The following is a 23,180-nucleotide window of genomic DNA, read 5'->3' on the forward strand; positions in this document are numbered from 1 at the left end:
ACCATTAAGTTCTAATATTTGTGTTAGCAAAGAACATGGGGGGAGGAGGAAATGGGTTAACTATAACTTTCCAAAAGCACTTTAATACATATGGTAAAAGAATGTGCCCAAGTGGTCAGTAGAAAATGGGCTATGTGACAAGCATGCAGAAGTGGTCATAAGAGGTAGCATTGCTGTAGTAAAAGTGTTTTATGTTTGTTGGAACCTCATGTTATCGAATGAGCACATGGCATTCACATGCACAGAGCATTATGCGTTACACTACACTTAAATGAAGTGGGAGACAGTGGAGGAAAGTGCAGTCATGAGTAGCATAGCTAACATGACAGGGAAGTCTGAATTTTTTATTCTCCAAAGCCATCACAAAGTAATTACAAAAGAACAAAATCAAAACATTTTCAGTCTTCCAATTTTTGATATTTTAAAATTGTTATATTAAATGATTTGATGGAATCTAATTTCAGAGCTTATCTTCTTATTCTAAGTAGCTTTTGTGTTACTGTATTTACATACTGTAATATCTTGCAAAATCTTCTTTCTGCTTTTATGTCTGGAATTGCCAGCTGCATTTGAACATTGTACCTTACCATGGCATTTTGTGGTTATTTAAAATGCTCTTTCTATGAGTGTTAACATTCTGAAGACCTGGATTACAGCTTCAATGACCAGAGCACAGTGTCTTTCTTAAAACTGTTATTTTGTCCTCATGTGTAGCTGTCATTTAATATGTATTAATAGCAATTGCTACTTGAATAACAATGCCTATACAAGGCTGGTAAAAGTTAACAGTTACTTTGATTATGAAGTCCTAAAAGAATCATTGTTTTGTTCCCTGCCCTTGTCATGAAGAATGTAAGGTATTTTGCTGGGTTGGGATCTCTCCTTAATGACACTGTACTATGTGCTCTGTAAGGGGTACTTCAGACCTTCCCTATGTGGGAAGGTTGTGTGACTTCTGAAAAACTAGATTGTATGGTTGCTGGTGACTTTTTGTTAGAAAAAATACAATAAATACTCTTGCCTTTTTAACTATAAAGGTGTAGAATGATCAGTTTGTTGGTGGTGCCTCAAATGGTAAAGTTAAAAATAAATCCAGCATTTTCTCAAGCCTGTGGTCACACAGACAGGAGCTAACCAGCAATTGTTGTCTGCTGGCTTCCCACAGAGTGGAGAACGCCTGCACCAAGCTGGTGCGGGCAGCCCAGATGCTGCAGGCAGACCCTTACTCAGTCCCAGCTCGAGATTATCTCATTGATGGCTCAAGAGGAATCCTCTCTGGAACATCAGACTTGCTCCTGACATTCGATGAAGCAGAGGTAGGAATCCCAGCCTGACTGACATAAGTGCCTGCTCAACAGTGTTATTAATTAAAATGTCCCCCTAACTAAAGTAGCTAAACCAAACTATTAAATAGATTAATGAGGTTTTGACCGTTTCAGTTTGATTGCAAACATATTTTGCATTCCTTTCTGTCTGAAGGAGCTTAAGACTTTTTGCTCTGTTTCATTAGGAGCATTTTTGCATGACATAATGTTTAGGTGCTGCCTAAACTTAAGGTGATTATTGCTCAAGAAGGCCAGATCTCTTCAACTGTCTGATACCTTCCTGATGCTTTTCTGTATTCCCTTCACTTTACCCATTACTGATCCTTATATTTTCTGTATCCCTTCATTGAGAAGCCCTGGGCCATTTTCTAACATGTTTGTCTGGCTCAATAGCTCTGGCAATTTAATTGGCCTTGTGGGATGGGAGGTAATACAAATTTGGACTGTCTGGCTAGTCAGGCATCAGAAGATGTATTCTGATAAATCGAACAGTTGCCACGTTTTGGCTGTTGCACTAGCCAGAAACTGACTCAGAAGTGCTGTTTGTCCGTCCTCATATGTACCAAAAAAAAACCCACCAAACCATAGTTGCAAGGAAATGTAAATGTCTCATGTTTGAATTTTTTTTTGTTACAAATCAAAGTTTTGATGCTCTTTCTGGGGATGTACAGTCTTGCTTATTTCTGAATAAGAAAGATCATGCTGTTAGAAATACTGATGTCAATCCTAATTCTGCCACAATTTGTTAACCTATGGAATTGTGTTGCTCTTCTTGCTGTTCTGAGTAATCTAACATGGTATCCATGTCTCATTTAACCATCTCATGGCAATGTTAGCATGTTCCTCTGAAATGGTTTTTAATAGAAGTGTTATGGGGCTTTCAAGGAAGTTAATAGCTTTTAATCTCTCTTTCTACTATTTAGGAAATGAATTGACTTTTGTGAATTTAATGCTTTGTGGGACTCACCTGACAACTCCTTGTTAATGAAAAGAATGCCATTAGTCAGGAATGATTGATTTTTACAAGTACTTAAGTTGGCACATGTCTGTGCTAAGTTTCAATATAAACTAACATTGGGACAAACTGAAATGGGTTTCAGAGGAAGCTTTGGTCTTTTCTGGGTGCTAAACACTGCATGTGGTTGATACAAATTAAATGTCAATTAACTCGTTCTTACATAATTGTATGTAGTGATGTCAGAAGTAATGTGGTTCAGAGGTTAGGATATTTACTGACAGAACTGTTTGGGAATCAAATGTAGACTGAAAGAAGTTAAGCTGAGGCAGAGGTCCAGAGGTAAATGAAATACAGCCTTCACAGATTTTTCCGGAAAGTTTAAGATGTTGGATCTATCTTCCCTGCTGGAATGCTGGGTAATGCTGTATCCATATGTAAAGCTGTATGGTAAATGATACTTCCTCTGAAAGCCTGAAGTCTGCTTTCTATGTAGCTTTGCTTTGTTATTTAAGTTAAATATTTTATTGATGAAATTGCAATGAAAAGCTTCAAGCATGACAGCATACATAGATGAAGCTCTTTCTAATCCATTTTCTCAATGCTATCCTTTGTATATCATACAAAGTGAAGACATTGGAAGTAGGATTTTGCATTGCTGAGTAGTGGAAAGCTGATTGAATATTGGCTTGCCACTACAGCACTTGACTAATGGAATTTGGGTAACTTATTCAGCATCTCAGACCTTTATAATTGCCCATTTGTCCTATTAGCAAGTGCTATAACTAAACTGTTCTAATAACAGATTTGCATTTCTAATGCAAGTGTGTCTTAGCTTGAGCTAAGAAATAATGGGATGTTTCTCTCTTAGGTCCGTAAAATCATCCGTGTCTGCAAAGGAATATTGGAATATTTGACTGTGGCAGAAGTGGTAGAGACAATGGAGGATCTGGTGACTTACACAAAGAATTTAGGGCCAGGTTTGATTTGCTCCAGTCTTTCATAAATATATCAAGTATAGTCTTTTCTACTGCTTTGTTCTCCTGCCAACATCTCCCTCTCCCAAGTTTTGAACACTGGGACAATGGTAAAGCAGTTGCTTTAGAAGTTTCTATTGGGAAGAATGACTCTTTCTGTTTCACAGTCTCTTTCAAGAATGCAGAAGATGTTGGTAAATGAGATGTGCACATGAATGATATGTACTGTACTTTTCCTGTACGGTGAAGGAAGTAAGCATGCATTAGTAAGGATAAAAAAAAAATTGAAAAAGCTGTGTAACTAAGCACTCACAGATAGAAAATCCATTAAGCTGATAAAATGTCTGCACTGGCTGAGATACTTAAGCCCAGAAGGAATTTCTTGGAATAATATATGCTACATGTCATATGTTAACATCTTAATGAGGTTGCAGAAATAGCTGTCTTGAAGTATGATACAAAAGCCCAGCTGTTACGGAAATTCTCTGTTTGCTCTTTGATGCTCCTTCTCTACTTGTTACTTCACTGTGTTAACTCACACTTTGAGTGGTGGAAGTGATGGGTAAGTGAGGAGCTGCTGTCTCTATCTCTCTGTTGCTCTAGAGGAAACCTACCATTAATCTGTCATCTGCTAGTTCAAATGCTTTAGCTTCAGCATGAAGTAGCTAAAGTATTTAACAAATGCATTCTGTAAAATCAAGATGTGGTGGTGGTAGTGTAGGAAGATGTTGGAATTAAAATTACACTGAACTAAAGAATGCTTATATAAAACCAGCAGGAATCTAGTTAGTGCTTTATATTTATAAATACTTGTGTTATGTGGCTAGGTGATAAATGAAATGACTAAGAGCTGTCATGGCACAGAGCATGTTTGTAGATTATCCTGTTTTTATTTAACACGTGTATACTTGACCTTGTTTCTAGATGTGGAAAAACTTTGAAGTTCCATATGGAGGTATAGTGTTCTCTAAACTTTTATTTTTCATCAGAAATTGCCTTCAATTAAATAGTTTTTGCCTTGTTTTGAAGAGGAAATGATAAAACAAAAGGGCAATCTTCTCTTTCCCTGAAACATTTTCTTCAACTTGGTATATACACATTTAGTTTCTCTGTGGTTATTGTTTTACATATCTTTGAAATGGAAGTTTTCCCTAAATTCAGTTTGCTCTGTTGGGCTCAGTTACAAGCATTTGGCTCTTTTCACTGAACCTCACATAATTTGCTGCTACATATGTATGACAGAGGTCTTGGGTAAGTGTCTTAGTTTCTTAGAGTGAAGTATAGGCTTGTTATCTTTATTGTAAATAATCTTCTCTAAACTCATGGTATTCTGAACAAATAGTGGGCCTTGTGCTTCTGGAATGCTGTAGAAGCTCTGTCTTTGTCTGAGCTGGCTGCTGCTCAACATCTGCAGCCCATGCCCACAAAATGTAAAGCCCAGAGTCCTGGCAGTTATATTAATGGGCATTTGAACTTAACCATTCATGTGAGTACTATATAAATAATATATATTTATATATAGGAGTATCAGCAGGTACGCTTAAAGTCAAGGAAGTGCTTATAGGGTTTATGCTGGAACTTGAGAGGGGAACATGATTACGTATTAAGGCTTTTGTCATTTAAAAGGAAATGTGGTTCTGCACAGCTTGCTTCTCTGTGCTCTCAATGTGAGGATCCTACTACTTTCAGTGATGTCATGAAACAGTATTAACATGCCTAAGATGCTAACCAGCAGAAAGGTAATTCAGCCAAAGAATATACAGCTTCCTTCCAGTTTTGTACCCTGGAGGAGAAAGAGTAGGAGCACTACAGCACCAATTTAAATAATAAGTTTTTGTGAAGCTGTGTCTGAAGTTTCCACATGCACTGTGTGATAAACCTCACAAGTCTTAGCTATTGTTCTAGAATAAATGTAATTCTTTACAGGCTTCTAGGGTACTGAAGTATTTCTAGCAAATATGAAGTGTAAATAAATAAGTTCTTGACCTCTGGTAGAACCTCCAAGCAAGCAAACAAAATCCTGACATTTCCTTTTTCTGTCCTTCACTTAAGCCATGGATCAAATCTTAACAGAAAAGATGACACCCTCCTCCTGCCCCTTTAATCAGCTTCCAGTGTTCATTAAGTGACTTTGTCCTAAACCTGTAATTTCAAGTATTTTCCTATTTTATTGATAGGCTTTTAAATCAAGAATTTTGAGTAGTCTTTCTGTTTTGGCAGAAAGTGGCTAGGTTTTGAATAGGTGACTTCTCTGAAGTATCTGGAATGTGTTTAAAGTAACAGCTGCTAATATAAAAGTTTTAAACTTCATTATAGTTTTCATCAATCATTATGCCTTATTCTTGTTTTGAAATCTCAAGTGTTTTAATGTTCAATTACTTCAATCTTTAGGAATGACAAAGATGGCCAAAATGATTGACGAGCGACAACAGGAATTAACTCATCAGGAACATAGGGTTATGCTGGTAAACTCCATGAATACAGTCAAGGAGCTATTGCCAGTACTTATTTCAGGTATGTTTTGCTTTGTTCTTTAATACCATTCTGAATTATTGTTTTGAACTGGAGTTCCCATGTTTTATGTCAATTAAGAATAATCTCGACATCTGTAATCTATTGCAAGTAACTGTGCTTCTTGTATTAAAACTTCAATTACTTTGAGATGAAATGGTCCAAGCAAAAGGAAATGTTCCATATAAATACAGTAGAAGGTCAACTTGACCACTGATTGGTCTTGCATATACCTTTTTCTAATCTCTGATATTTCCACAGCTATGAAGATTTTTGTAACCACAAAAAATTCTAAAAGCCAGGGAATAGAAGAGGCCTTGAAAAATCGCAATTTCACAGTAGAGAAAATGAGTGCTGAGATAAACGAAATAATTCGTGTATTGCAACTCACTTCCTGGGATGAAGATGCCTGGGCAAGCAAGGTATTTTCATATCAACATTTGTATGTAGAAGTCTAGTTTTTGTCTACTGTGTTTTACCCTTTTAAACTTGTGCTTCTGAGACCACTGAAATATGAAATATTTAGCTTTCTCTAAATAAGCAAAATTTAACTAGTGTAGCATGTGAAGGTAGTTCGATGGTTTACTGCAACTCAGTGGTGTAACAGGAGACAGATTTATTTGTGCTTTAGTTTCAGCATCATTAGGAAGTCCTGCAATATTGTATATTCCACTCAAAGAAGGATATTTTCCCTATCTATAATTACCCTATATAATAATTTTTGACATAGGATAGTTAGGTATAAAAGTTACTGTTCATTCAGCTGGTCTCATAAGTGAGATTGAGATTTTCCTTCTAGATCCTGCCAGAAAAGATAGGCTGCTGTTGTATTCCTTGTGCAAAAGGCTTGGAACAGAGAAATTTTAGTCAATTTTGGGGAATTCCTCCTTGAACACTTGCCCTGTTTCTCCCTGCCCCATTTTTAGTCTGGACATGAGAGTAAATTTCAGGTTTTTGTCTTATCTCAAAAAGAAATCTGTTAGATTGAAGAGGCTTTCTGGGTAAGTTTGATGCCTGTGAAAGTGGTTTATGGACAGGATTGGTTCTTACACCTCAGTGTTGAGCTGTGTGAGTGACTGCAACCACTTAACCTGGAGCTAATTGCTGCTCTGAAGTGATGCTGAAGTGTCTAGAAGACTGTAAAGCAGGTCTGACAGACAGAACCATGAGTGTTCTGGGCTTACAAATAAATGCAGCTGCATAACTGAAATTCCTGCCAAGTTATTTTTGAGTACTTGGAGGTAAATTGCTGAGGATACTTTTTTAAAGGTTAACAATATGAGCAACAAATAAGCATAAATGTCATGGAAAACTTACTGAGACCTGAAGCCAGACTGGTTAGTAAGCAGAGTCTAGCAGGAAATCTAACATTGATGTAACCAAGATATAAAATCACTTTGGCCTATGTTGTTTGGCACTTGACCCTTAGTTTGCCTCTTGATTTATTTGGTCACTATCACTTCCTTATTATGATTACTGTATGCATCTCTGTTTTTGTTGTCCTGTTTCTTACCCTTTTCTCACCTTTAGAAGGTAAGCTTTCTTCCACACCCTCCACCTCTACCTTGTACTAAACCCAAAAAAAGCATGTCTGTGGGATTTTGTGCTGTGTGTAGACTGTGTGCTGTGCAACTTCTCTGAGTGCCAGCTGTGGCACTGGCATTTATACTTATGGATATACACACAGTTTTAAAAAGATCATAATAGCTCTGTCTAGCTGTGTGTAGCATTGGCTGTCACTGAGAATGGTAATTGCAAGCTGATCTGCATCAAGACTCTTTCTGAATCTGATTAGAGTTAGGGCAAGATTTTACAGCACATTCTTGCTGAATGCTTTTATGTTAATTTATGAGTCTCTCCAGTGACAAATAAAGGGTCCAGTCATGCAGGAATCAGCTTTCTGCATGGCCAGAAAGCTTTATTAAGTCAGGAATTTTGTCTCTTCCATAGTGTTTTACCCATAGCCTTCCTTCATTTCAGATGGTTCATGTTCTTTAGGTCTAGGCATAAAACTGCAGTCTTGCATGGGCACTTTTTCAATTCAGTTTTATTTTTGGATTTAAGCTTTCCTGTATTTTATGAAATATGGATACTATTTTATTTTACACAACAAATGTGGAAATTTTTGTGGTAAAGAAAAATGTCTATTGCAAGGACTTGGCAATTTTGGCTTAGGAAACTCTTATTCATACTGCTGGTGAGGCAGATTAATAAAGGATTTAATTAAGAAAACAGTTGGTGTATTAGCAGTATTTCCTAATGGAAAACATTGGTCATTATGCTTAATGCATAAATATGTTGTATGGATTAGTATAATCAAAGTATCATTCTGTTCTGAACTGAGAATTTTTTAATTGTATTTTGTTTTTGAATTAAGATATCCTAATGATTTGGAACTGTAGCACTGGGTATTAATCAAAAAGTGATGACAAAGCATTTGAATTGAAAAATGCAGTGGGATGAAGAAGCAGAATCTAGTTTGCTAATAGCCACCTATCACAGACATTATCCTGTATTTGCACACATATCTAAGAATTGACTTGTTATTTTGCTAGGAGGGAGATGAAGGAGCTGTTTAGTTGTAGCTGAGGTCACTGTTGCATGCATTTTGTGCCTGGTGGTGAAAGAAAAGATTTTCCTCATGCTTTTCTGGAATAAAGTAAAGGTGTTTGGGGATGCCCAGCCTTGAATTTTTATCTGTATAGTACATGCTGTTGCTGATGTTGGACTTGATAAATAACTCAAGATATAATAATAAACATAAAATACCTTGAGTTATCACAATCTGTCTAGAGATAGTGGAGAATGAACAAGGTATGGAGCCAAATTTGTAGGTTTTGTAGGAGTTGTAGCTGTAGGTAAACTATTTTGTTGGTCTTTCTGGACTCTGCACATTACTATTACTGGATTGCAATAATCTCTGTTTACACTGGATTTTAAAAATAGTATGGTGCTTTAGAACTGAAATACTATTCTTGGACTAAATTCTGGGGAAAAGAATTGTATCTATTTTTTCATTCATAGCTTTGAACTTTTTTCCTTGATTTTTTTGCTTTTCAGAGGAATTTAATTTTCTCTTGTGTATTGTTAGTGTTTATTTTAAAATGAATTTCAAGTAATACTCAATCCAAACATCTTTCATTTCCATGGAATTGGAGGGAGTTAACAGTTGTAAGAAGCTGAGAGATATCCAATGTCTTGCAGGATGGAACCCTGAATGGTGACTAAGCTATCTATCTTGCCAGAACACTGGCTTTGCCTATTTCCTCCAGCATTGCCTTCTTTGGTCATGAAATGCAGATATCCTTAGACTAGACCACTCTATTGAGTCAGAGCTTGTGTTTTACATCCAGCAAGGAATTGTGTAGGATTTATTTTGCTCTTTTGCATAGCAGAGCCAATACTACCTGCTCCCTGAATAAGCTTGAAATTCTTGGTAGTGGCAGAAATGATGCATGGAAGTGTATTCAATAATATTTGCTTTAGGAATTGGTTTGGAACAAATCCAGATTGCTCTTTTCCCTTCAGACAGTGTTGCCCTAGTTGTTTAATTTGATTAACTGAAATAAGTTTACCTCTTCTGAAAATGCAATAGTGCTGATTTTGTTAATAAACTTCCTTTTGATAACAGAGGAACTGTTGGCAGGGAGAGGAGGGAAAGAATAAATTTTTGCTGATGAAATTGTATAATTTTTTTTTGCAAAAGAGCAGTAGTATTAAAAAAAAATCATTCTTGCAAACGATATTCCATTGGCAAATCCCAAAGAGTTACATTTTAAATATATTTAGCTGTTTAGGGGAGGAGTAAAATATTTAAACAGCTGGAGAAATTGGGACTGTCAAGACACTTTCAAGCAGTGAGACCTTGAGCAAGTTGCTGTGTTTTTTTAGATGGAGTGTTTCTGCCTTTGTCTTCCTTCTTTCTTAATAGCCTGAATTGGTTGGTGAGTCCAGACCTTTCAGTATGGCTGTACCTTTTGCTTGCCAGGTATCTGACACCAGACACAGCTCTGGCAGACACAAAAGTGCTGTACCAACAACCCTAGTTAAGGATGCATTCTAGTTTTCTGTTGTGTTATTCAGCTCACTGCAATGAAAACTCCTGATCAGGCTATGGCTGAGAGGGATTCCTTGGGCTGTGTAGATGGGGAATTGGTGCTTTAAGAGCAGTTGTCTTGAAACACTTCAAGTGCTATGCTAGGATTTTACCAGACTTTTCTCAATAGGAAAAGGGGACATATGCAGAGGAACACAGGATAGCCAGGCTCACCCTGCAGAGCAATCCAGTTGTGTAACTCCATATGACAGGGCAGATGGATCCTGTTGCTGCTGGGGCAGTGCTGGCAAGTACAAAATCATGAGTGCAAAATCTGCAGCACCTATGATTTTATCCTCAGATATTAGACCTCAGATTCAGAGGCTTCTGTATAATTCTGCTGAAACTGCAACTCTGCAGGCAGCTGAGACAACACAAAGCCTGTGAGAGTAAAAAGGGAGGGGCAAAGACAGTTTTCCCAACACTGCTTTTCTCCACCCACTCCTACCATTGCATTGGCACAATAAGAAACATCTGCTGCCTTTTTAAAAATTCAGTTAATTGTTTCAAATTATTTCTGGGTAGACAGGCCTGAAATAGCATTTCAAGCTAAAGTAGCTTCAGCCTGACATAAACAACAGAAAACAGTAACACCTACCTTCATAGGTAGTAAGATTTATATACACATTTGAATAGTCAATGAATATTTGCCTGTCTCGTAGCATACATTGAATGCACAATTATTGAGCTATAGAGAAGATAACTTTTAAAATAATGTGTCCATCTCCCACCCCTAGCTGCATATCCGACCTTTTGGAAGGTTTTTCAAACAGGTCCAAACTCAGTTTGGAGAGCCAGTTTCTAGATTTGAGACCCAGTCATCTAGGTGAAAATAATTCTGCTTTTGGTGCTCTCTCTCAGGCTGTGATTGAAGAGCCTTTAAAAATATTCAGCTGCATTGCATGACATTTTACAAAATTGCTTGCTGAATTATATTATAGCACCTTATCAATAGCTGACAGACTAATATGCCTCAATAAAAATGCCAGACTATTAGTGTTGTATGTTTGAGACTAAGCATGCAGAATGAACAACTCCACAAAATGTGGCATTTCTTTAGTGTTGTCAGGATAGCACATGCTATAGCAAGATACTGATCACTGATGGTAGTAGGCTTCTCTTCAAAAGCATTGGACATGGGCAGTCTGATTCAGATGCTATATGAGAGCCAGGCTTCTTTTTGTCATCTCTATACCATTCATGGGATCTTAGATGCATTTCAAATCACTTCCATGATATGTGTGGTAAAAAGCTATTTTGGCTTTTCTGCAACTTCTTACTTAGGTACATGTTACTGTTTTCATTGTCCTTCCGTTTGTGTAAGATGGAAAACTTGTGGCCTCTAGTGGAGAGATGGCACATGAACAATGTGCAGACTGTGAATAGAAATCAGAACTGGGAGGTTGTTTCCTCTGCAGCCTGAGGTGTTGGATAGTAGTGGCATAATAGTGAAGGAAACAGCTTCTTTGATGATCCTGGCAGAGGAGTTCAGAGTTTTAAACAATCACCTGTAAATACTTGTGTCTGTCTCCAAGGACATTCAGCTCTATATCTGAGACTTTCAGAAATTAGCTGGTAGTCTTACTTTTCTGTAAACAGTAACTGTTTGACTTTAGGCAGCAGAGCAGGTGAGAAATGCAGATGTGCAGCCTCTTATGTGAAGTAAGTAGTAAGATTCACTGGCCAATTACCAGATATTGATACTCCAATTACATCACAACTCTTCTATGTGCCCTGATGTAAAATGGAACTAACTCCAAGATGTGTGCTTATTAGAGCTCCAACTTTGGAAATTAAAGCACTAGTGAATAAAGAAATAGAAAAACCACTAAAATTGCATGCATAATTTTTGCATTTTGAGTGAAATGAAGATGTCTGTTCTAACTGGAAAGAAGCTATTTTGACCTGCTAGTTTGAAAATGGGTTTTGAGCTGCTTATACGAATGGGTTTTTATAAGTAGACTCTGCTTTATAGAACCTTTGTCAGCTTTGGTTGCAATGATTATTTGTGCTTTGATATTTTTGTTTTGAGTATCATTTTGCTGGTTTCTCTTTTGTAAAGGACACTGAAGCCATGAAAAGAGCTTTAGCCTTAATAGATTCAAAGATGAATCAGGCAAAAGGTTGGCTGAGAGATCCAAATGCACCTCCAGGTAATATGTAAACACAAACAACAGCATAAAGTATTTTGATTTTTGAAGGTCTCATTATTTCTGTTGTTTAAGACAAATTTGTCTTTAAGCATTAATAACCCTTACATAGTGGATCATTCTGAAGGTGCCTGTATTTATTCCTTTCTTTAGATACTGGGAATTTAACAAGTTGTGTCTAATGACCTGGAAGGCTTTGCTTCTTCTAAATGGTCTAAAATATATGTATTCTGTGGAACATACATGTTCTTAATTTGCATTCCAGCAGTATACCCAAAAAGTTGGGAATTGAACAGTACTTAATTGTAGCCATGGCTAATATTTAAAATCCCTTCTTTTGTATTTTCGAATTTTCATAACTTGAGATTTCCCTAACAGAATCTCTTTAAGTGTTTTTCTTTCAGTCTTGACATAAAATTTTTAGTATGAGTATCTGCCATAAATATGCCTAATTGCAATCACCTTTACTTATATAAGGGTTTGTTTACCTTTGTGTCTTTCAAGTAAACAAAACTCAATAGAGGTCTGTTCCATTTGGATGTCGAAAGACCTTATTAAATGGACTTCCTCTGAAATCAAAGCCAAACTAATACAGTTGTAAAAGTTGGATGTGAATTGTTGTTTTTTGGTGTATATCTCCCTTTTTGGTAAATGTGCTTTCCCAGCTGAACCTAATGCAGTTCACGTGACATGGTGATATCGGGAGTTTTCTCATACATGTCACAGAATGTCTTGTTTGCTGTACTGACTGACCCTGTGCCTCAGGGGATGCTGGTGAGCAGGCCATAAGGCAGATCCTTGATGAAGCTGGCAAAGCAGGAGAGCTGTGTGCAGGCAAAGAGCGCAGAGAGATCCTGGGCACGTGCAAAACCCTGGGGCAGATGACAGATCAGGTGGCTGACCTCCGGGCCAGGTAAAGCTCTACTGGGGCTGGGCGCTTCCCAAGTGCTATGGAAATGTTTTCTCTGCAGTTGTCACTTCCTAACTTGTAAAAAAGCAGGCCAGAACTGTGTTTTGCCTTTTTTTACTTCAATTTCTTCTTTTCTGATGAGAATATGTTTTAATAGGAGAAATGTTAATTACATAATATGATGATTAGAATTGCTCAAGTAGATAATTCTGACTTTGCTTGCTAACACGTAACTTTCCTCCAAATTAGGCAGAAAGGAAATTTTAAACTCTCCTCTTAAGTCTGTTCTCCAAAGAAGATATACTCCACTTACTGTAAGATACATGGATATTCTACTTTTCAGGTGTTTTTTGGGATGTTAAACAACAACTACCACATGTGATCTATCCTTCACTGGCAAATTCTATTGAACTTTGCATGTCACATGATTGAGGCAGCTAAGACATTTTATTTTCATATTTATTTTTTTAATTTACTTGCTGTCATCACTTAGATGTAGGAAGACTTTAACTCCTGCAGATTTTGACTCTCTGCAACAGTCTGTAAATGAGAGAAAAGGGGCCTTGTCCTGGGTACTTTAATGGAACTGTATCCTTAAACAGCTTTACTTTTTGACTCTTAAAAAATGTTTATTCCTCTGAGACTGCTAAAGGTCACATTCTGGAATAGAGAAAAATATGTTCTTAGTTTTTATCTCTACTTCTGTTCCTCACTTATTTTTTGTTTCCTTAAGGAGGAAACCAAATCTGATTAAGTTCTATATCTCTTGCAATAAATGCTGGGAATAAGTGCAAACAGGTTTTGTTGCTCCTTGACTAGAAAATAGCTTTAGTCAGTCCTGAGCTGAACCTGTGGTGCTCTTTTTGTCTCGGGCAGAGGACAGGGTGCCACACCCATGGCCATGCAGAAAGCCCAGCAGGTGTCCCAGGGGCTGGACCTGCTCACTGCCAAGGTGGAGAACGCAGCCCGCAAGCTGGAGGCCATGACCAACTCCAAGCAGGCAATTGCTAAGAAGATTGATGCTGCTCAGGTACCACCAGTGATTAGTAAATCCTTCAGAACATTGCCACTCTCACAGCTGTTATACTGAACTACTGTAGTTGTTTCCAAACAAAACACAGTTACTTGACAGGAAGAACATAGAGGGGATACTTGCTTTAACAAAGAAAAATCTTAAATTCAGTGATTTACAGCATACGGTGAATTTTGCTTCAGTTGATCTTTTTTGGTAACTTACTTGGCATTGCTAAAAATTTCAAGGTTATTAAATTAAAATTATGGAATACCCTAAATTTGCATATAAATGAATCTTATTAAACAAAAGAATAGAAGAGGTTTAGATTGAACAGACTTATTTGTGGATCAAACCAGAGCCCTTTCTTTGGCCTCTGTTTTGGGAGTGGAGTTCAGGATTTAGAACTGTATGTTAATGACAGAAAAGAAATTATGTTAATGAAACTACATTTTCTTTCAATTGATCCTTTATTTTTGTTACTCTTAATATCTCTCAATGGTCAGTCTCTTACCCAGTGATGATTATGATTATCATGAAATAATATACCTTATCTAAATGTTATATGTGTCTATTATCAATAGATAAAGATACATTAATATTATATATGCATCAAATGAAATGGTAATGGGACTTTATAGGAAGAGCTCTGTGTACACCCTGGGCTCAAGAGCATGTTTTCATTTTTTTCTGAAAGTCACATCATCAGTTTCTAAAGACAGTGATTCAATTTTACTTCTAAATTATTGTTGGCAAATATTGAGGGGAGAGAGAGAATGTAAAATCTTTGGGTAGATTTAATCTAGTTTGACTTTTTTTTCAAAACAGAAAAACTATGAGGCAGTAGAATAAAGTTTTGAAAGCTCTATTGGTATTTTCTTTCCCTATAAAATCATGTATAGAATAAACATTACTTTTTGTCTTCACTTGAACACCATTCTTTCTGTTAAGAATTGGCTTGCAGATCCTAATGGGGGCAGTGAAGGGGAGGAGCATATTCGGGGAATTATGGCTGAGGCAAGGAAAGTTGCAGAAATGTGTGAGGAGCCTAAAGAGAGAGATGACATCCTTCGTTCCTTGGGGGAGATATCTGCTTTGACAGCCAAGCTGTCAGATCTGCGACGACAGTAAGTGTTTGTTTCATCACCATTGATTTATTTCTTTGAATGACTTTCCTGTGCATTCCTAATGCTGAGCAAGATCAAAATATTGATCATTAAAATAAACCCTTTTAAGTTACTCAGCCTAGTGATTTCTATCTCAAAGCCTAGCTTGCACTGGCTTCCTTAAGAAAAAGGTAACCAGACATGTATTACATGGAAGTATTTTCTTTCTATTGCCTATGGAATATTTGAGAAGGAAACTGAAGCCAAAAGTGAGCTTGTTTGTACTGTTGAAACAACAAGGTAAAGGGAAATCTAAGTTTGTTTATGCAGATGGGTGTCATGACTGGTTTCTGCTAAGCACTTTACTAAATATCAAAGTGGAATATCTACCACTTCCATCATGGTCAGTGTTCTAAGCTGTAACTGCAAACTATACAAAAGATAAGCCTTTCAGAAATTCTATTTCTGTATCAGTTTTGCAAAGAGGCTGCTAGAGAATGGAAGAGGAGAAAGAAACTGTTATTGTACAAATTGTCATCTTCACCTAAGGCTGGTTGCAATATAACAATAGATGTTTTTCTTGCTTCATTAGTTAGATGCTTTAATCAAATTTTTATTGAACTTTAGCTGCTGTAGGTCTTAATGTGCTACCTTTTGTCAGGTTTGTATATAGCCTTTGCTCTGTGGCTGCTTACTCTTCTGCTTGTAATCTGTATGGCATGATTGCAGTTCCTCATAAGACAGCCATGGAAATGGGAAATCAATTCTTACACCAGTATTGGCAATGCCAGTCTATGCCTTCCCCCACCTCAGTGCTGTGCTCAACATATGTAATGTCCAGGCACCACAGCAGAGAATTGCTCCTCAGAGTCTCAACCCAAGGGTCAAATTCAACTTTATTTAAAAATACTGAGATCTTTTTGTGTGTCTTCTTGCTGAACTTAAGATCATCTGTAAATGATCTTTCTATGACTACACTGTTTTTTTTTTATTTTTAAATCCTTAGTGGGAAAGGTGACTCTCCTGAGGCCCGTGCTTTGGCTAAGCAAATAGCTACATCACTTCAGAATTTACAGTCCAAAACAAACAGGGCTGTAGCAAATACAAGGCCAGTTAAAGCAGCTGTCCATTTGGAGGGCAAGATTGAACAAGCTCAGAGGTGGATAGACAATCCCACCGTTGCTGATAGGGGAGTAGGTAAGTGTTTCCTCTATGATTTCCCCCCCCCAGGTTTAGAATCAAACCCATCACCAGTTTTTGTGGTGGAAACTACTGCTCCTGAGATGCTGAGGATGCATTGAATCTTCACTGGTGTGGAGACTTAGAGTTAGAGCTAAGTCCTGACTGCAATTATGCTGGCCCGTGATTCTCTTTGTGTTCTTTCCTAAAGAATGGAAGAACACGTGCTGTAGAGAAAACAAACTTAAGATTGCTTCTTGCTTTCCTTATTATGCAAATATTGTATCTCAAATTTGAATTTATACCTACTCCTGCAAATTGAGTAATTAAGTCCTTCTGAGAAGAGAAAAACACTCATAAACCTGACCTAGAAGTATCACTTCTTGTATGGTTTCTGGGTTATCTGAGGAGAATGCTAACAATTAAAGAGAAAGGGGATCTGATAATCTCATTTTACTCTCGATGAGCATATAACTCTGGTTCAGGAGTTGCTGGCACTTGGCAGGATACTCATAAGAAAAGTAAATTAAGAATATAAAAGATGCCAGCAGTGCTGAGTGATTCTTGGATAGTCTGATGCTGTCACAACTTCTTAGGTAATTTAAAGCTTGATCACAAACTTGGATTACTTATGGGTTAGCATTAGTTTAAAATTATTCTTCAGTAGGTCTTTGGAGTTCATACATGATGAGTTCTTTTAAAAGAATACTGCTATTGTATTATTGAAAGAACAGAGAATTACATTCTTGTGAATGAGCAGGAAGCATCTGTAAGTGAATGAAGGAAATTACCCATGCTAAAAATAATTTTTTTATGGAAAAGCTTTTGACACACTGTGGAGGCTTTGTAAGGTGTTCCCTACCCCCACTGTCCCTTGCAATCCAGACTACTTGACACTTCTTACTTATGGCTTCTGGAATTCTGGGAGAGGGCATTTGGCTTTTTAAGTTGTGTTTCTAATTGTCTTTTCTTTCCCTCTTGCTGCTCATCTTCTATTGAGGGGATGAATTGCAGTATTTGAAATTTGTAAGTGCTCCATTGGATTCAACAGATTAGTTATGTGGAAATACCTGACAGCTGCCATGGTTATTTTTTGTCAGACCACTCTAATTAAAAAGGATGTATCTCTAGCCAGAGTTGCTGAATTAAACAAAAAAAACCTGGAGACAGTTGAATTCCTCTGTGGTTTTGAACTGTAATTATTCAGTGATAAACTGCACAAGATCTTCTCTACCGCCTAGGGGAGTGTTGTTAAAAACGCAGGAGTTGTGATGTGTGCACGTAGGCTTGTGGTGCTTGCTGGTGGCTCTGGTGTTTGTCCCCCTGCGTGTCACTGCCCTGTCCCCTGTCCCCTGCAGGCCAGGCAGCCATCCGGGGGCTGGTTGCCGAAGGCCGGCGCTTGGCCAACGTCATGATGGGCCCGTACCGGCAGGAGCTGCTGGCCAAGTGTGACCGCGTGGAGCAGCTCTCGGCCCAGCTGGCCGAGCTGGCTGCCCGCGGGGAGGGCGAGTCCCCGCAGGCCAGGGCCATTGCTGCTCAGCTCCAGGACTCGCTCAAGGTAAGGACCTGCTCTGGGCAGGCAGGCGCTGAAACCCCTGGCTCCTCTGCCAGCCCTGTGTGCGTGAGGCCTCCATAGAAACAACAGTGCAGCTACAGACCTGCTGCTTTAGCTGGGTGGCTAAAGCAGACTTTCTAGAAAGGGCTTGTTATTGTGCCATGGGGGTTAATTTCAGATGAACAGTTTAGAAGGAAAATTTAAGTCTGTCTTAAAAAAAATAGTATGCCAGTATTGCAGATTTGAGGGGCAAGGTCTCAAATAATGCTGTTCATTCATAGGACTGTGATTCGTATAATACCATGGCCTCCAAGTTTTAGGAGCAGGGCTGCCAGCAGCATGGAGCCGGCAATGGGGGCTGCTACGTGGGCTTTAGGCAGTCATAGGTGTAGGCTCTACAGGGGGGCTTAGACTATGAAGGCTGGGAGGAGGGCTAGGCTTGAGATTAGGCCTAATCAAGAAGAGTTTAATGTAGGGTGTGAAATGTAGGTGTAGAGTTTAATGTAGACTGCTTCAAGGAGTGGTATGTAAGCTGTGTATATTTCAAATTATGTAAAAGGTGATTAATTGGTCATACTTCTAAGGTAATTTTATCTTAATATCTGCCATTGGAACAGGCATTTTTTTGCAAGAGAAGGTTTTATGGGATTTGAACCTTTACAACTTAATATCCCTCTATCATATGCTAATAATTTTCCACTTTTTTTAAGGATCTTAAAGCACGAATGCAAGAAGCAATGACCCAGGAAGTTTCTGATGTTTTTAGTGACACCACAACTCCTATTAAATTGTTAGCTGTAGCAGCCACTGCTCCCTCTGATGCTCCCAACAGAGATGAGGCAAGTATACCCAGGTGGTCTTTTCTTTCCATATAAAGCTTCAGTTATTGTTTAATTTTACCTGAATTGGTATTTTGAAAAATAAATCAGTGCTCTGAAAAATGAATTGGTAATTTTTCTCAAGTTTGTGGTACATGCTTAATAATTCTGACAACATAAAGATTACTGTGCAAACCTCTCCAGACTCCTGGAGACTGTGAGTTGTATAACCCAGGAAACAGTGTTGTCCCTGACTTCATAAATGGCAAAAATGTTTCCCCATGTTGCTGGTATCACATTGAAAAATTTTTGTGCAAAAATCCCTAACACACTAGTTGGTGGATTTTTATATCCCAGCATTACATAAGCTGATTACAATAGTCAAATTCATGCCAGAATTAATCAACAGACTAAACCTGTTCTCTTGCTGGATATTGTTTCCTGTACTTGAAAGCCACTGGCTGCACATGAAGTACCTAAAATGCAGTGTCTGGCAGTTCTATTTGGCTATTCTGGCTTTTGGCTACATGATCAAAATAATTCCCAAGGCCTTGGAGAATTCAGCTTTGTGGCAGGATAGCTTTTTGTCCAACTACTCTGTTTCTTGAATATCTAAGCACTGTAAAAGGAGGCAGTTTTTTTCCAATGTCAATTTTTAGTGTAAACCCCCTTATTTATCTTTTAAATATAGTTACTTTTGTATTATGGGTTTGAAGGTGAATCTCTGAGCTAAAATAGTTTTAATAGAGTATTTCTTGCAGCAGTAGTCATCAGGAATTACTGAACTTCATACCTTGAAGCTATAAAGTGCATAGCCATCTCCTTAGTTGTCCCATTGAGTTAGTAAAGAAGAAAGTCTGGTAATGTAAAGATTAAAAAAACCAAATGCCTTCAAAGCTTTTGTGTCCTTTTGCATCCTCTCAGGATGAGTTAAGTGGGGATGTTACGAAGGTATTTCTGACACTTTGAAGCAATTGTTTGTTCTGATAAGGAGGTTAGGGCTTTTTTAAATGTTTTTTTCTCTTTTGACAACTAGGTATTTGATGAAAGAGCAGCAAACTTTGAAAACCATGCTGCTAAACTGGGAGCTACAGCAGAAAAAGCAGCTGCAGTTGGAACTGCCAATAAAACTACTGTGGAGGGCATTCAGGCAACAGTGAAATCAGCAAGGGAACTCACCCCACAGGTGGGTTTGCAGGGTTGTTAAAAGGACTGGGGATGACTTCTGGGGAATTTTCCTTATGCTTCTGTTCTCAAAGAGAATGTTGTTGATTGATGCTTGTTAATACCAACAAAGAACATAGTGCTGATGCTCTCAAAAGGGGAATGGCAAATATTTCTATACATGATACTAAAAGTAGAACAAAAGATCAAATGACACATTTTATTTTTCAGCGCTTGGACAGAAGTGTCTGTGACTTAGACTTGAAACCAAATGATTTTGAGGCTTAGTAAAATATGTAAGGGGAAAGATACTCCTTTTTTATTCCAAAATAAATTTCTATCTAAATGTTGGTAGTGTAATAAGTATTGTACTTTAGTGTTTTCAAGAGTTGTTTATAAGAAATTAGTACATAATTGAAGTTGCAGAAAAAAGTATTTGTCAGCTAATTTCAAAGTATGGTAGATCTTCAAGGAGCTAGATACTAGAATTAATGAACTAGGTTTTCAAATGTAGAGCTACACATCTAGTCCTGAAAAACAAGAGCATTTTCAAGAATGTGCATAATGTTGATGTGTACTGACAATTAAAAATGTCTTCTGTTTGCAGGTAGTATCAGCAGCTCGTATCCTCTTGAGAAATCCTGGAAATCAAGCTGCTTATGAACATTTTGAGACCATGAAAAACCAGTGGATTGATAATGTAGAGAAAATGACAGGTAAAGTAGGAATTTTTGTTGAAGATCCTACCTGTGGCTAACTAGCTTGTATAGATTTTTCTCCATGCTGTTTGGATTGATGAAACATGCAAAGAATAATGATTGGTTAAAAATAAATTAAGAGAAGTGGGAATGTGCTCTCTCACCCCAGGAATATGTATATGTTACAAAATATACAAAATAGCTGGCTCCTTATCTGCTGATACTGAGCTGGAGAGGAGCAAATTCTGCTTTAGTTCTTTTTTGGGAAAATCAGAATACCATCATTTTTTATTGCAGTTGCTACTCTAGCAGTATATCACTGTGACAACTTGAGGTTTTCTTCTGTATAATCTTGGCATGTTGAAATAGGACAGATAATGAAGTGAAGGAAAGGAAATATGTTGAAAATATTGTAACAGCTCAATGAATACAGAGAATAAGACAAAGCTACTGCTCCTGCTGAGGTACTGAAATGTTACAGTCCTTCCCAAGTGTAGATCCTTTGCACTGACCTGCTGAACAGCTGACTGTACTATCTCCTCCTTCATCTCAGTAATTAAATCCTTGGTATTTTAAATCTCACTGCCTTGTCACTATGAATCACCCCTGTGTAAAAAGCACAGCAAGAGGGATATTTCCTTTGGAATGAATAGGAGAGTACAAAAAGTACTGAATATGCTTAAAGAAATTTGGTGTGAAGAAAGAATCTCTGCTGCATATTCTGTTTAAGACAATTCTTGACTGAAACAACATTCCATGGTAGAGGAGTAAGAGCTTGGGATGTCATTACCAAGCTTACCATGGTAACTGTCACAGAGGTACAACAGAATCACGAGTTAAACTGCAGTAGTACTTTGGTCTGATTTCCATGCCCTCTTCTACTCCTCCCCTGACCCCAGTGTTAAAATACTTTTCTGGTTTTGAACTATCTCTGGAGTACCAAATATCCCTTTCCACAGATGAATACATTAGAATATTAATGTATTGAACTCTTATTCTAGGGTTGGTGGATGAAGCCATTGATACTAAATCTCTGTTGGATGCATCAGAAGAGGCCATTAAGAAGGACCTGGACAAATGTAAAGTTGCAATGGCCAACATGCAGCCTCAGATGCTGGTAGCTGGTGCCACCAGCATTGCCAGGCGAGCAAACCGCATCCTGCTGGTTGCAAAGCGGGAGGTGGAAAATTCCGAAGACCCCAAATTTCGGGAGGCTGTTAAAGCAGCCTCTGATGAGCTGAGCAAAACTATATCACCCATGGTAATGGATGCTAAAGCTGTGGCAGGCAACATTTCTGATCCTGGTAAGGGTTGTCAGCTAATTTAAAATGGGCTTTTTATTGACTGGAGATGATGTGAAGTAGTGCTCATTTTTTTTATACAGCTGTGTATCTCCTTTTATGTAAATATGGTGTACAGCTACATCTCAGAATGATGAAATCAAGCTCACACCATTAACTGCTGCATCCTGCTGTTCTAAAATGCAATCAAAGGCCTTTGGCATATTCAAGGGGAAAAGGATTCAGCATTCTAATATGTTGTGCAATTTCATGTTCTTAATTAGAAGCATTTGTTGCTAGTTTTAAGTAATACTACTTTATAGCAGAAAATACTATGTAGTTTTTTGATTCTAAAAGTTGTTCAGGGAATTACTTTGGCTATTGATAGTGATTATTATTCAGCCAAGGCTTTATTGTATGCATGTTGCATGTGACACTAACATTTCAAGCATGCAAGTCTGCTGTAAACAATTTGGTAGTTTCTAAATACATATGTAAGTGTACTTGGCACAGTACATTGGAGAAGTAATTTTTGGGGGTAGTGTTCTAAGTATTACCAAGTTCTATTAAATTGGTATTAAACTGGTATTGGAATTTTCGTTCAGGTTTGCAGAAGAGTTTCTTGGATTCTGGATACAAAATTCTGGGAGCTGTGGCCAAAGTCAGAGAAGCCTTCCAGCCTCAGGAACCAGATTTTCCTCCTCCTCCTCCTGACCTTGAGCACCTTCATGTAAGTGTAGGTAGTTGGTAATAAAATAGACAATTATCATTGATGTGTGGATTACACTGAAATTACTTAAGTATATTATTCTTCCTTAGAAATAAAAGGTATTATCTGGTCAGCCATGCATACAAGTAGCCTCAAGTCTAAAAAATATCAATCCAGCTTTCAAAAGGAAAGTGTAAAACATGGTATTTTCTTTAAGAGGAAGCACTTGGAAAACAGGAACAAGACCTGAGGTCATGCAGTCGTGTCCTGCCATGACACCATTGTTTGCTCAGTCTTTGCTCTGTTTCATTGCTCTCAATAAGATGTTTGCCTCCCTCAGCTGACTGATGAGCTCGCTCCTCCAAAACCACCACTGCCAGAGGGGGAGGTTCCCCCGCCCAGGCCACCACCACCTGAAGAAAAGGATGAAGAGTTCCCAGAGCAAAAGGCAGGAGAAGCAATCAATCAGCCCATGATGATGGCTGCAAGGCAGTTGCATGATGAAGCCCGGAAATGGTCCAGCAAGGTAGGAAATTGTTCTAAGTGTTTTGTGCTAAAAGGATTCTCTTTTTGTTTTCAGGATCAGTGTGTCTCATCTTAAGACAGTGTCTTTCACAGACTAAATAGTAAAAACACTGGTGTAGGAGGAATTAGAAACCCTTTCAAGATCAGAGTGAACAAGGGTCAGTCAGGCAATGCTTAGGATTGCTAGACTGCTTTATTAACATAGTCCTG

The 23,180-nt window shown here is 38.0% G+C and overlaps 1 protein-coding gene across 4 annotated transcripts in view; it reads left to right on the plus strand.

The window, feature by feature from the left end:
- The window catches only part of VCL (vinculin), a 56,008-nt gene that overhangs the window by 23,590 nt on the left and 9,238 nt on the right, over positions 1–23,180 (plus strand). For all 4 annotated transcript variants that reach the window (XR_013183475.1, XM_054636930.2, XM_054636928.2 and 1 more), the window contains exons 3-18: positions 1,166–1,316; positions 3,152–3,260; positions 5,649–5,771; positions 6,030–6,190; positions 11,927–12,017; positions 12,780–12,927; positions 13,801–13,954; positions 14,888–15,063; positions 16,049–16,239; positions 17,580–17,779; positions 18,487–18,615; positions 19,631–19,780; positions 20,366–20,474; positions 21,458–21,760; positions 22,342–22,466; positions 22,786–22,971. Coding sequence is in view for 3 of the 4 variants with exons in the window: in XM_054636930.2 (XP_054492905.2) it covers positions 1,166–1,316; positions 3,152–3,260; positions 5,649–5,771; positions 6,030–6,190; positions 11,927–12,017; positions 12,780–12,927; positions 13,801–13,954; positions 14,888–15,063; positions 16,049–16,239; positions 17,580–17,779; positions 18,487–18,615; positions 19,631–19,780; positions 20,366–20,474; positions 21,458–21,760; positions 22,342–22,466; positions 22,786–22,971 (2,506 nt within the window). In the remaining variant the exon portion in view is untranslated. The remainder of the gene's footprint in view (positions 1–1,165; positions 1,317–3,151; positions 3,261–5,648; positions 5,772–6,029; positions 6,191–11,926; positions 12,018–12,779; positions 12,928–13,800; positions 13,955–14,887; positions 15,064–16,048; positions 16,240–17,579; positions 17,780–18,486; positions 18,616–19,630; positions 19,781–20,365; positions 20,475–21,457; positions 21,761–22,341; positions 22,467–22,785; positions 22,972–23,180) is intronic.

The sequence above is a fragment of the Agelaius phoeniceus genome, chromosome 9, assembly GCF_051311805.1.
Source record: "Agelaius phoeniceus isolate bAgePho1 chromosome 9, bAgePho1.hap1, whole genome shotgun sequence".
Taxonomy (NCBI): Eukaryota; Metazoa; Chordata; class Aves; order Passeriformes; family Icteridae; genus Agelaius; species Agelaius phoeniceus.